The 14,301-nt window shown below is 39.3% G+C and overlaps 1 protein-coding gene across 4 annotated transcripts; it reads left to right on the forward strand.

The window, feature by feature from the left end:
- Window positions 1-211: 211 nt before the first annotated feature.
- Window positions 212-14,019, forward strand: SEMA6D (semaphorin 6D). 4 transcript variants are annotated; one of them, XM_059823648.1, is made up of 18 exons: window positions 212-320; window positions 684-795; window positions 1,394-1,454; window positions 1,597-1,659; window positions 1,750-1,851; window positions 2,072-2,162; window positions 2,440-2,559; window positions 3,014-3,102; window positions 3,860-4,077; window positions 4,186-4,317; window positions 4,514-4,669; window positions 4,753-4,926; window positions 5,677-5,817; window positions 5,919-5,996; window positions 6,844-6,905; window positions 7,250-7,306; window positions 9,152-9,319; window positions 11,434-14,019. In XM_059823648.1, the coding sequence occupies exons 1-18, from the start codon at window positions 212-214 to the stop codon at window positions 12,735-12,737; spliced, it is 3,237 nt and encodes a 1,078-aa protein (XP_059679631.1). In that variant the 3' UTR covers window positions 12,738-14,019. The 4 variants fall into 4 exon arrangements, with proteins under 4 accessions (XP_059679631.1, XP_059679632.1, XP_059679634.1 ...); XM_059823649.1 differs by lacking the exon at window positions 9,152-9,319; XM_059823651.1 differs by lacking the exon at window positions 7,250-7,306 and having other exon boundaries at window positions 9,152-9,186; window positions 11,434-11,439.
- The last annotated feature ends 282 nt before the right edge of the window (window positions 14,020-14,301 follow it).

Raw genomic sequence — 14,301 nt, forward strand, 5'->3', positions numbered from 1 at the left:
TATGTCATGGAGCAGTTTTCTATCAGGAGTCTTTCATAAGCACCAATTTAGTCCACTGCTGCCAGTGCTGAAACAGAAACGAAAAAAGCCTTCCTCTGCAGTAGGAAGTCATGTTTACTGTCCTGTGCTGCTGAAGTCTCACTGGTGTGTTCCTGTTTTCCAGGTAGTTAAAAAGTGTTGCTACAAAGGTAGTACTCGTCTTTCACCAGCCATGAGGCTTCCTCTGCTTTGTGCCTCCGTGATGCTAGTAAGTCTGTCCCAGTGCCGAGCTGTCAGCTTCCCTGAAGATGAGGACCCTATTAACGTTGTTGACTACCACTGTAAGTAATCTGCAAATGGTGCTAACCACTAGGGAAAAAGTTTTAATGTTTTGGGGTTTTTTTCCTGAGAAGTTTAAAAAAAAAAGTCTGTTTTCTTTCAAATTGAAATGTGTTTACTGGCTTTGTATCTTTAATAGAACACTTAATCATTTTCTTAAAAAAGCAATCAGAAATACAGCAATAACTTCAGGAAGAAGAACATTTGCTGACATTAGCCATCTTTTTCTCATTTACATTCAAGACATTACTCAAGGAATTTAGTTTAAACCCTTCTACACCTAGTATATACAGCTAATCAATGCCATATATTGATTCTTTAGCTCTATAATCCTGAGTGATGGTGTAACCCATTTTTACTTGCAGATTCAAGGCAATATCCAGTATTTAGAGGACGCCCTTCAGGCAATGAATCTCAGCACAGACTGGACTTCCAACTGATGTTGAAAATTCGAGACACACTTTATATCGCTGGCAGGTAATTTTCCTTCACTCAGTTCATTAGATTAAAATTCTTTTCTCTTCTGGTTTTGCATTAATGTGTAAGATTCATTTAGAAAAATCTGCAGAATATGATAAAAATTAGAATTGGGGGAGGACTTCCAGAGAAATGTACCGTATCTATGGCCAGTGCATGAAAATTGGATTTGAAGGCTGCAGTTACTGTAGTTATGCTAAAACCAATGATCAAATACTCTTTTCCCTCTTTTATATTACTGCCCTGATAAAAACCTCTCCTGATCATTTTAAACTTGGACTGACACATCAGGGATGTAAGAAGTGAGGATAACACACTTGAATATTTACAGTCTGAATTAGTCTTCAGCAGAATGGAAAGACAGAGACGGATAGCTGGACACTGTAGGCACTATCTAAGGAGCACACCAATAAAAATCAAACCCACCCCATGTTGCCTATGACCAACCTTCTCTGATTTATATTAGACACAGAAAATCCATAAGCATTTCATAGAAGTTTCTGGTCTAATGAAACACTCTGAAAATAGATTTAGCTTATCAAAAATAAGGCCAATGAATTAATGACTTTACTTGTGTCTTTTTAATCTTTGCAAACAGGGACCAAGTTTACACTGTAAACTTAAATGAAGTTCCAAAATCGGAAGTTACTCCAAGCAAGGTGAGTAGATACAGGTGCTGGCAAGGGAGAGGTATTTTGTTTGGTTTTAATTTTTTTAAGATTTTTTTGTGGAAAGGAAATAAAATGTTCTTTTCTGGTTTGATTTAACAGAAATTAACATGTTTCTGGTTTGATTTAACAGAAATTAACATGGAGGTCAAGGCAGCAGGACAGAGAGAACTGTGCTATGAAAGGCAAGCATAAAGTAAGTTTAGCACACACATTATAGAAAAACAACACTAATATTTATTATATATGTGAGGTCTGTGATTAATACATCTTACTTTCTTTTCAGGATGAATGCCATAACTTCATTAAAGTCTTTGTTCCAAGAAATGATGAGATGGTGTTTGTGTGTGGAACAAATGCATTTAACCCTATGTGCAGATACTATCGGGTAAGAATATTGAAAATGTCAGTAATCTGTTACTGGTTTTGCATGCACTAATTACGCTATAGCAAATACATCCAGTGTGATTGAAGAGTGCTTCAAGGTGAAATAAAAACAGACAGAAGCCAGTGTGCTGAATTAAGTTTTCTGGAAAGACAATGTTATGCTTTTGTGCCAGTGTACAAAATAGAAATGACACTATCACCCATTTATTTTTCTTCTCTAGCTGAATACTTTAGAGTATGATGGGGAGGAAATTAGTGGTTTGGCAAGATGCCCATTTGATGCCAGACAAACCAATGTCGCCCTCTTTGCTGGTAAGAACTTTTGCTTGTAATGAGTCTAAATGATTAATGACACCAAAGGAGACAGAGAGCTTTTAAAGCAAGCACAGGAAAGCTAAAGGTGTCATGGTGCCCCTGCTCTTAAATTTTTTAAAGGGCCTCCAAAGGATTAGAAGCTGACCTGTTAATAAATAGGTTACAGCAATTTGGGGAAGAGTGGCAGTGAAGAAATGGGGAAAAATACAAGCTAGTCAGAATTCTGTAGATTATCAAAGGCCTCTTAATACCACGTTTTCAACTTCCGTTTTAGATGGAAAATTGTATTCGGCAACAGTAGCAGATTTCCTGGCAAGTGATGCTGTTATTTATCGCAGCATGGGGGATGGATCTGCCCTAAGAACAATAAAGTATGATTCCAAATGGATAAAAGGTAATTTGGGGGAGTATATTCCCATACACATGGCAAATGTAATTTCAGTGGCATAGAGGGTCAGGTTAATTCACAGCCAGCGTGCTTTACACATACGCTACAATGTCAGCATATATGCGGCTTTCAACACAGTATGATTACAATAAGAAAGCAGTTTAATACACATAAAGCAAAATTTTTGTTAAATACATCAATAAATGAATCTGCAGTAACAAAATACCTTAGCTGAAATGCAACTCCTTTGAGGCCTTTTTACAGTTCGTTAGCCAACATTAAAGACTTAATTTAAGCTCCAGTGCACCCATATTTGGACATCCTAAAGTATCTGGAAGACTGGAGCTTATGTTAGCTGGTATGGACCTGTGGAGAAGCCGCCCAGTCACACAGCATAGTCAGTGTCGTGTGACAATTGAGTAGTTCTTTGAAGTAACCTTCTCCTCGCTCTTTCTTACAGAACCACACTTCCTCCATGCCATAGAATACGGGAACTATGTTTATTTCTTCTTCCGAGAAATTGCTGTAGAGCACAATAATTTAGGCAAGGTAGGTATTGTCACAGTGAGCTGTCAGGTAGCCATGAGTCACAGCAGAATGAGATCATCCTAAAACAGTATCAGTAACAAGCACATTTTGCAACATGAAGTGGGGACTAGTACAAAGTTTGCACAGTTTTCCCATCATTATAGTTTACGGGGGCGGGGGGGGAAGAGAAATAGAACAGTGCATTCTTCAACCAAAACGTTGTTTCTGCTCTCTATGCCTTGCTGCTAGGCGAGCTTGCTACAGGTATCTTTTAGTGTTGCTGTTGCCTTAGTGTTGCTGTTGCCTTAACACTTGTGTCAAGTAATGGAAAATCTGAGGGATTTTTCATGCTTATTTAAGAAACAAAGGAAAAACAGCACAAAAGAAGAGTTTCAAAGAAGTTTCTCTGATGTCCCTGGATATTGAATAATTCAGTCATGCCAGTACAGAGTATAATAGTCATGCCTCACCATGGAAGGATATTCTATAATAAATTATTAAATGCTTTACACATGGTTAATTAAAGTCTTTAAATCTCACTAACAATATGATTTTGAAGGGAAAATAGGGTGGGGACAGCTGCCAAGTTGCATTTGCCTGGTGCACTACAAGCTAAACACCATTCGCTTTCATCCGTTCTGTGCAGATAAATGGCAGCTTCCTGTTAACAAAGTTATCTTTCGTGTTTTATTAACAGCTCAGAAACAAGCACTGTTTTCGTTGTATCTCTCAAGCCTTTCTCCCTTTTCCTTTTTTTTTTTTTTTTTGCCATTCACAGGCTGTGTATTCCCGTGTGGCACGCATATGCAAAAATGACATGGGGGGGTCCCAAAGAGTCCTGGAAAAACATTGGACGTCCTTTCTGAAAGCTCGGCTCAACTGCTCAGTTCCCGGGGATTCATTCTTCTACTTTGATGTTCTGCAGTCTATCACTGACATAATAGAAATCAATGGAGTCCCCATGGTTGTCGGTGTATTCACCACCCAGCTTAACAGGTGAGAGATAAGCAACCTTACATCAAAGGTAGTTCTCTGGTTCTTTCTTGCCCTGAGATTGGTGCCATTGTAGTCTGAGTTCTTGCAACTGTTTTTCTAATTTTGCAGCATCCCTGGTTCAGCAGTGTGTGCTTTCAGCATGGATGACATTGAGAAAGTCTTCAAAGGGAGATTTAAAGAACAAAAGACTCCTGACTCTGTTTGGACAGCTGTACCTGAAGACAAAGTACCAAAGCCAAGGTAAAAGGTTCTTACTCATGGTGCCATAATATTGTCCTTGCAAAGAGCTGCCTTAAATCAGCTGCACTCTTGAGCGTCTTGTCTGGTAAAAACCAAAGCAGAGCTTTACACTTCAGCCATAAGGATGCTCATTAGCAGACTGCCTTCTCTCGTTAACTAAAATACCAAGAGGAAAACAATGTTGTTCTCCTTTCAGACCTGGCTGCTGTGCAAAACACGGCCTAGCAGAGGCTTACAAAACCTCCATTGATTTCCCAGACGAAACACTCTCCTTCATCAAATCTCATCCTTTGATGGATTCAGCTGTTCCCTCAGTTATTGAGGAGCCCTGGTTTACCAAAACACGTGTCAGGTATGACACCGTTCAAAAATAACGCATGTGAAAAGGAAAACAAGAAAACACGCTGTTAATGATATGCCTTTTGGTCTTGATAGGTACAGATTGACAGCAATTGCTGTAGACCACGCTGCTGGACCCTACCAGAACTACACAGTCATATTTGTTGGCTCTGAAGCAGGAGTAGTACTTAAAATCTTGGCAAAGACCAGGCCTTTTTCTTTGAATGACAGTGTATTACTGGAAGAGATTGAAGCATATAATCATGCAAAGTAAGTATTACCAGAACACCTAAGCTCTTCATCTAGTCCTTGGTACCTAACTAAAAAAAATTAGAGTAAACGAAAACCAACTCATTATCACCAACATCGCCACTTGTTTGTCATTTCACGGTGTTCCTCATGTTGAATAACCTGAAAATATTTGGTCGCTTGTCATTTTGCATGGGTTGAGTGAACAACCTAATTCCGCTCCGGTGACGTCAGTGATACAGTCTAATTCTTCCATGAATAGATACAGTTCTTTGTGAATATGAAACGTCAGAACTATCTGCTGCTGTTAAAAAGAAATTATGTGGGCTTATCTTGAGGGTTTCTCAAGAGTGACCAATAATGTATAAACTACATCTAATAATTTTAAACTTGTTTATTCTGGCGCAAAGAGTTTGGGAATGGGAGCATTCCAGATAGACTCTACAGGCATCCAATACAGGACTTCTGTTCTGCTCTGTCGAGATATTTATGCCGACGGAGAGAACAAAGAAAATGGATTTGGATTTTTTTTCCTATATAGTTCAGCGAAATTGTCACCTAGCTGTAAGTAAGAGCCAGAAGCTGGCATTTGATAACCCATAGGTTTGTTTAGAAATCACTCAGCAAAGACTAGTAAGTTATATTTATATATGTAAAAAGTCTCTTTTCAGTATCTACAGTCAATAAATAAATAAAATGTTTGCAGTGTAAGCACTGCACGAAGTACTGCAGTTACTAAAATAATGGCCTCCCATTATTTTTGCTCAACAGGTGTAATGCTGAGAGTGAGGAGGACAGAAGAGTCATTTCCCTTCAGCTGGATAGAGACCACCATGCTCTGTTTGTGGCATTCTCCAGCTGCGTCATTAGAATTCCTCTGAGTCGGTGTGAGCGTCACGGGTCATGTAAAAAGTACGGCCCCATTCCTGAACTCCCCCTTAAAGGAAGGGCACCAGCATCTCTTGGGAAGGAAGTAAAAAATGCATGATTTTTTGGGGTTTTTCTCTTGCAAGGGCATGTATTGCTTCACGGGACCCATACTGTGGCTGGTTAGACCACGAGGCATGTGGAAGAGTGACACCAGGCATGCTGTAAGTACTGCATTTCACATTAGCCCAGCATCTCTATATACACTTTATAGACCACATGAACTCATACCCTATGCCTGTTTTCCTTGCACTCAATTAATAAATCTCCATTTTTTTAGGGATGGTTTTTCAGTGTACTGTACACGTAAGAGAACAGAATGCTAAAGTCTGACTTAATTCTGCAATCTCTAGGTGAAGACTGGCTTTCAGTGGGAGTTTTACATGTGTGTGGGAGGACAAGCAGACCTGTAGGAAGAGCTGCTGGAAGCAGGAAGGCAAGAAATTGCTGCCTGCAAACCTGAGCAGCTCAGAGAGGACAGTACACAGTATCCCTTCCCAGGCGTGCTCACGGCCAGGGCACAGTCAATTGCAAATATGAAAGCACAGGATTCACAGTGGGAAAAGAGTAAGATTTTGCCTCCGCGCTGGAGCCTGGGTGATATATATGCATACCAAAGGCATTTTGCACAAATCAAGTCTGTAATATACAGTGCATTAGCAGCTGTATCTTAAAAAGAGGCCTTTGTAGCAGGCCAGTGCAAACTTTAACTAGTATAATTGGACGGTTGTATCTAAAACCAAGAGCACACCCAATGTAGAAAACATGATGAAGTTGCTGAAAAAAGGGATTTCTTTTTTTTTTTCTATTTCCTGGCATAAGTACATATATGGAGTTTTAAAGCCTGGTTATAACTAACTTGTGCATTTTGTAAAACAATTTTTTGGGCCATACACTAGCTTTTGTATATGTTTCCATTTACTGCTTCCAGAAAAAAAAAAAAACCACAATCTGTTTCCCTACTAATACTGTTAATTGCAGGTTCTCTTTGTTTGTTTCATACAACCACAGCACCAGAGGATATGTACAAGATGTTGAATACGGCAACACAGCGCAGCTTGGGGACTGCCATGGTAAGGCATAGTCATTGCTGCTCGTTTATAATGCCTCAGCAGTAGTCTATGGCCACACCTCACTATGGATGTTAAATTTATGATGAGCTTTTCAGTAACGTGATGAACACATCAGCTGGTGTTACTGTGAATGTTCACAAAGCTGAGCTTTTTGGTCCTGGGTGGCAGAGTTTTGTCTTTCCTTCAGCAGTTTACAACTGTTTGGGGTCTACAGCAAAGTATTGAAGAACTTACTTTTTGTAACCAGTAATATTTTAGTTTTTATTTTCCATTACTCAGGTTTGAGATCTTTTGCTTTCTTTTTGTTACTTTTTACTGATTACTTGTTCCTTTAATTCTTTTAGAAATTTTGCCTACTACAGCTACACCAGATTACAAAATATTTGGCGACCCAACATCTGGTTAGTTTTTTTTAATTTTTTTGAATTAATGACCTTTACTTTCCTTCAGTTCAGCATTTTCAGCCCTTTTTTCCTTCCTTTTGCACAGTTGGCAATCCTCCATTTTTGTGCTTTTACTCATGTTCCCACTGATGGTAAAGATAGTCAGACTCTTCTCACTCAGCACTTCACCCTGTGTAGCCGCATGTTAACAGCTCATTATTTATTGAGACATCTTTTATTAAAGAGCCTGATTAACATAGATGACATCTTCACTGCACGAAAGTCCACTAAGCTTTACTCTTTATCCCCAGCCATGCATTTGTGAATGCCCCTATTGGTCATCTCTAGTAGATGAATGGCAGAATTTCATCATCCTCCTCCTTACCTCTCCTTTCCTCTTTTCCTTCTTTCCCAGCAAGCTTTTTGCACAAATACACATTTTCTAAAATGTGTATTTCTATATTTTTGAAATGTTTTAAGTAGTTTGTGCTAATGGAAAAAATTTTAACATCACAAACTGTGTAGCTGAATGAGGACTTGTGTAGACAAAGTGTCAGAAAAAACTTCATGCATTGTTGTCAGATGGACTTTCACATCCTTTTCTGCTTCAGTGATTTTTCTAATGGTGTTTTCATCGTCAGCTCCTGGTGTTCAGGAAGACAGGACCCAGTGCTCCTCTGTTGAACTCAAAAGCAGAACCTGTGTTGACTTCAACAGGAGCAAGACTGAGCCCTTATTTTCCAGTCTTTGCTCCCGGCACTTGGTCTCTGCTTTCAAACCAAGGGCACATCTCTGATTGACAAATATGAAAATAATCTATTTGTATGTTAAATTTGTAAGAGTGCAGCAAGAACGTTATTTTGTGTTTTGTTTTCTGATGATATTTGCACTTCTGTAACTCGACAAGAAGTAATATTTGAGACAAATATCTTGCAGATATATTGACCCATAATGTAAGTTAGAGACTCACTTAGGAAAGCAAAACAAAACTGTGTTAGATGGAATTGCTACCTTGCTTGCATGAGTGTTTATCAACTGAATTTTCAAAGTGATGTTTCAGGACACAGATACAGCTGAACCTTACTTTCAAGTCCTGAATGAGTGTGCTTTTGAAGGACATTTCTCAGTCAGATCTTGAGCCATAGACATTCATGCCTAAACCTACAGGGACAGTGAACACAAAATACTTGAGTGTGCAAAGTAGACTTTGGATTGTAAACCCAATTTGATGTGTTTCCTCCTCATGTGCATTTTCATGTAGGCTATGGTGGTTCTGTTCAGCAAATGTACTACAGAGGAGCCAGAATATGCGACGTTGTTCCTTAGGAACCATTAGAAAATAGAGGTTAAAAACATCCCTTTCATCCCCACCTGTAGAAATGGCTCATTCAGCAGTTCCTGGTATACCATAATAGCAATACTGGAGCTGATCTGGTTTCTCAGGTGTAACCTGTCATGAGTGTGTATCTTTCCAAGTAACTTCTTTTTTTTTGAAGGTGTTTAAAAGGCAGCCAAGTATGTTGTCTCCAGTGAAGAATATAGCAATTAATTAAGTAAAATAAGTTGTGCTTTTCACTTCCACCAGTTGCTTACTTTAACTTTGCACTGCTTTCATGTTTGACTTCTCTGGCTTTTTGGCTAGCAGCTGTTGATGTTTTAATGTATTTTTTTTTTGTACTTAAAGTTTTGAACCAATTGATTTTAATCAGCCCTCTGTACTTCTGCAGAGTGTAGGGGGTCGCATTTTGCTCTGACACGTAACTCCCATTAAATACTGTCTCCAGCTATAGCTTAGATGTGCCATGAAACAGTGAGGAAAGCCTGACTGTAATACACATTAATAAAATCTGTTTGCCACCACAGACATGGAGTTCTCCTCAGCTTCCATTACCACAATGGCAAGTATCCCAGTTATATCACCTAAAGTGATTGGTTCCTGGAAACCTAAAGTGACTGGCTCTCGGAAATTTGTAGTTCAAGATGACCCAAACACTTCTGATTATTCTGATCCATTATCAGGTGTCCCAAAGGGTAAGGCCTTACCAGGGAATACATTGCAGCTGAATGGAAACCTGATAGTCTCAGCATTGTCCAAGGCTTAAATGTAACAGCCATGATTGTTGGGCTGTATTTTACACCCATTTCCTGTGAATATGCAGACAGTGCAATCATGTTTTTCATACCTACTTATCCGGTGTACAGGGTGCTGCTTACAGCTTATAATGGGAAACACAGATAATAAGCTCAGCCTTTTATTCCTGGGGCGCTCCAAAGCTCCCATTAAAATCAGTGGGAGTTCTGGATGCATTAAAAAAAATTATGTTCAAGACTTATCTGCACCTCTGGTGGTTGTTTTCAAACCAGTCTAGTTTGGATAAGACTATTAGTCCTCATGAATGGTTGCTTGCAAGAGCTTAATGGTTTTTTGGGTTTTTTTTTTGTTTGTGGGTGCGGTTTTTTTGGGGGTGGAGGGGGGACCAGAAGACAAAGCACAGCTCCATGACAGATTCAGGAGTTAAATGGGGCGTATCCCAAACTCTGCCTGCCTGCAGCATGTTTCTGAAGAACATGGGTCACATCTGAGTAAGGAGGTGCTGAATTTTTCTTTTCTGGATATGAGCATCAGTTTTACAGATGATCTCAGTACATAGAGAGACACACAGGTTTTAAGCCAAACACAAAAAGAAACATATTCTGCATGTAATTCATTTTTCTGCAGCTATTCTTTCAGCTAAGTGAACCTTTGATTACGCTCTTAGGCAACAAAAGACTTTAATTCAGTAGGACTATTGCAGTCAACCAAAGAATCAAGAAGCTTCCAACCCCATAACCAAAACTTAACACAGGTCTTCACCAGTACACAGAATAGCCAGGTGACAGACATGTTTGCACAGTTCTGTATTTACTGAAAATCTCACCAGCCAAAAACCATTTGTGTTTTATTACCATTCACCAAAACATATCAGGTTTCCTATCAGCCCCTATGGCAGTGCATTTGTCATTTTAATTTGTTCCAGTTATTTTCCATTTTGCTTTTTGTTATCATTTGCTCTTGGTTCTGAATCACATTTTGTGTCATAGCTATTAGTGAACTTTACTCATGTTTTCTTTCTTCTTCTGCACAGTGCCATTAAAACCTATAACCCTGAACATTAACAATGTTCAAAGGCCTTGCCTCTAACGAAAGTGAATCTGTTCCTTCCCTCTTGCTCTTTCATTTTAACATCCCTTGGGATAGTTAACAGAATTACTTTCATTAAAAACTAACATTGTCTTAGCTGCAAGATGTCTGTGGTTGCTTTAAAAATCTCAAAAAACAGAGGGAGCTCGTTAATACACAAATAAAAAACTAATCCAATATTCAACTTCTTGGTCTAAGCTAAAAGTTTTCTAAATTTTAACATCCTCTAATAACTTAATCTTGCAAGTTGGGGGTTTTTTTAATGTTATGCAATTATTTATGTTCATTATTAACTAAAAAAAAAGAAAAGAAAAATTAGTGCTTTAATAGAATGACATAATCTTGAACTTCAAAAATTGGACAGTTACATAATGCAAGTTGTGCCACTCCAAGGCCAGCAACCTATGGATGTATTAGTTTACAAGTTTTGCACTGTATTACGTTAACAAGGTTATAACAATGCAGTATGTACATTATACAGTTTTACACATTTGCATAATCCTGTCTCTCTTTTGATACTGATTTATGAGTTGGGCAAAAAATTGAGAGAGAGATCCATCCATGAGTTATTAATTGCTGTCTGGCCCAGTAACACCTTCTAACCTCAATTTTCCAGCAGAAATCATTAATGTTAATAACATACAGGCCCCTATTTGTGAGTCTTAAAGGAAATTTGGGGAATGGCTAAACCGAACGTAATATGAGGAGAGAAGCTTCAACAAGCATTCCTCATTATCAAAGAAAATGGACAGATCAATGCTCACACAGTCATTTTTATTTATAAAATTATTTGCATTCACCAGTGCTGTGGATTGCAGGATCCAACTGAGTTACACTAACACTAGATACAGAGCACTTACAGACACTTATTACACACTTCCCTGAGGGAGGCTACCTTCTTCTGAAATGTATCAGTATGAAGTACATGTAGATTTATGATATACTGCATATATGTCTTTTGCAGGTGTAAGGTGGGAAGTACAATCAGGAGAGTCCAACCAAATGGTACATATGAATGTCCTAATCACTTGTGTCTTTGCCGCTTTTGTCCTCGGAGCCTTTATTGCGGGAGTGGCTGTTTACTGTTACCGGGATATATTTGTACGGAAATCCAGAAAAATACACAAAGATGCAGAATCGGCTCAGTCCTGTACTGACTCCAGTGGGAGCTTTGCTAAACTGAATGGGCTGTTTGATAGTCCCGTAAAGGAATACCAACAAAACATTGATTCACCCAAACTTTACACAAACCTGTTGACTAGCAGAAAGGAGTTGCCACCAAACGGTGATACGAAGTCCATGATGATGGACCACAGGGGCCAGCCTCCGGAATTAGCTGCGCTTCCAACTCCTGAATCTACCCCAGTTCTTCAACAAAAGACTCTGCAGGCTATGAAAAGTCAGTCGGACAAAGTGCATAGTAACCTCAATGCTTCACGAAAGGAAACCCCTCTAAAAAGCCCTCAGTTTTTTCCTTCCAGTCCTCCGCCCCACTCTCCTCTAAGTCACGGACATATTCCTAGTGCTATTGTTCTTCCCAATGCTACCCATGATTACAATACTTCTTTCTCAAATTCTAATGCGCACAAGGCAGACAAAAAGGTGCAACATATTGATCATCCACTTACAAAGCCATCCAGCAAGAGAGACCACAGGAGATCTGTTGATTCCAGGAACACACTGAATGATTTTCTGAAACACTTAAATGAAACTACTAGTAATCCCAAAGCAATTATGGGAGATATTCAAGTGGCCCACCAGACTTTAATGCTGGATCCAATGGGAAATATGTCTGAGATCCCACCTAAGGTTCCCAACAGGGAGGCGTCTTTATACTCTCCTCCATCAACTCTTCCGAGAAACAGCCCCACAAAACGAGTGGACGTTCCCACCACTCCTGCAGTACCAATGACCTCTTTGGAAAGGCAGAGAGGTTATCACAAAAATTCTTCACAAAGGCATTCAATATCTGCCCTTCCTAAAAACTTAAACTCACCAAATGGTGTTTTGCTATCCAGACAGCCTAGTATTAATCGTGGTGGGTACATGCCTCCCACGGCAGGCACAAAGATGGACTACATGCAAGGGACGCCTGTCAGCGTTCACCTCCAGCCTTCCTTGTCCAGGCAAAGCAGTTACACGAGCAACGGCACCCTTCCTCGTACAGGAATAAAGAGGACATCCTCCTTAAAACCCGATGTGCCACCAAAACCCTCATTTGTTCCTCAGACAACTTCAGTCAGACCACTGAACAAATACAGTTACTAGGACATGACTGTGCTAAAAATGAGTGTGGCATTGACCTGTACAGGTTGTGAGATGATGTTGTGGTAGACACATGAGACAGAGACTTGCTTGTTATTAAAAAGAACAAAGTGGCCAAAGAAACTGTCTTTTCTTCAGCAACACCTGTGTCTTGCCACATGTAGCTATAGCAAGACTTTGTGTACTTGCTAAGAGCAAACACAAAAAACAAAGGAAAGTGCTGGTCATTACATTTCTTTTGTTTGGAGCTAAGGAGACATGTAGCACAATGGGGTGGGGGCTACTTTACTGTTCTAAATAGCTAAAAGTTATTGGGAAAAAAAATCAGTAAGCAAATACTTGAAAAAATGGGTTCCATTTTAGACTGCCATTAAGTGTGGTCCTTCCCATTAAATGTGAACATTTTAATATGTATGCATTCACCTTGCCTCTTGCACAAATGTCAGAAAATGGTAATGTCTCAATGAATATCTGGGTTAATAATCAGTTTGCTGGAATTCAGTCTCTGGCCCAACTGTAGCATTGGTTTTTTTTCTCTCTGTGTGGCATTTTGTTTGTGCCACAGATAAAGCTGTGCGCGTGTGTGTGGATGTGCGTGTGTACTGTACACACTAGGATGTGCTTAGATTCCCATTGCATCTTTTATGCTATGGAATTGTTTACATTGAGCATGACTGAACAAACAGATGACTCTGCCTTCTGCAGCCCGTTGGGTTCAGTTTGGAGACAGCTGAGGATGAACTGCGCATCTCTGCCAGCGTTCTGAATAACGCCTTGATGAAATAGTCACCCAGCGAAAGTTCAGATATGTTTAATTCTTCATAACTCTGTTATGCTGCTATTGATTCAGAGCTGTGCATTTCAAATCTAGTGTTTTGGGCTGGAACGGGGGAGTTTTACTGTGTTTCCACAGTGCCTCCATCCAATACCTGGACACTGTGAACTTGAGCCCCTGTACTTCTCATTGAGGGCAGCTCATAATCAATTCACTTGGCAAAGGCCTGTGTAACTAGAGACGGTTACGTTTTTGTTGCGTTTAATAATGCCCTACACGCTGATAGACTCTTGTCAATAAAAAAGAAGAAACATTAATTGGCCTGGCAGAAGCAGTCTGTGAAAACTCAACAGTAGTGCAATCAATTTGTTTTTGTTGTGTAATGTAAGGTTTTTTTCCAAAGTCATGCAGGTAATGACAATATTCTGTAAATACTATGTGTGAGTTTACCTGAATCTGTGCATTTTGTGCCTTATTCATGCAAATGATAAAAGTACTAAAAAAAAAAAAAAAAAAACTGTCAAGTGTTCTCACTATAGCACATACTCCCGAGTGCCAGTTGTAAAACCTCTCAACAGCACCCAAAAAAAAAAAAAGTAAGAATAATTAATGGTAACTAAAGGCAGCCTACAATCCAAGAAGACAGCAGCATTAAATCACCTTACCATGATAAACATTCCACTCCAGCTCTCCGAAGGATCAAACAGTTATAATGTGAAATCAAATGAGGTTTCTAGGGTAATGGAACACCTGCTAAAGTTGTGTAAGCTATTTAGTAGGTTTTACAGTATC

This window comes from Gavia stellata, chromosome 13, assembly GCF_030936135.1.
Source record: "Gavia stellata isolate bGavSte3 chromosome 13, bGavSte3.hap2, whole genome shotgun sequence".
NCBI lineage: Eukaryota > Metazoa > Chordata > Aves > Gaviiformes > Gaviidae > Gavia > Gavia stellata.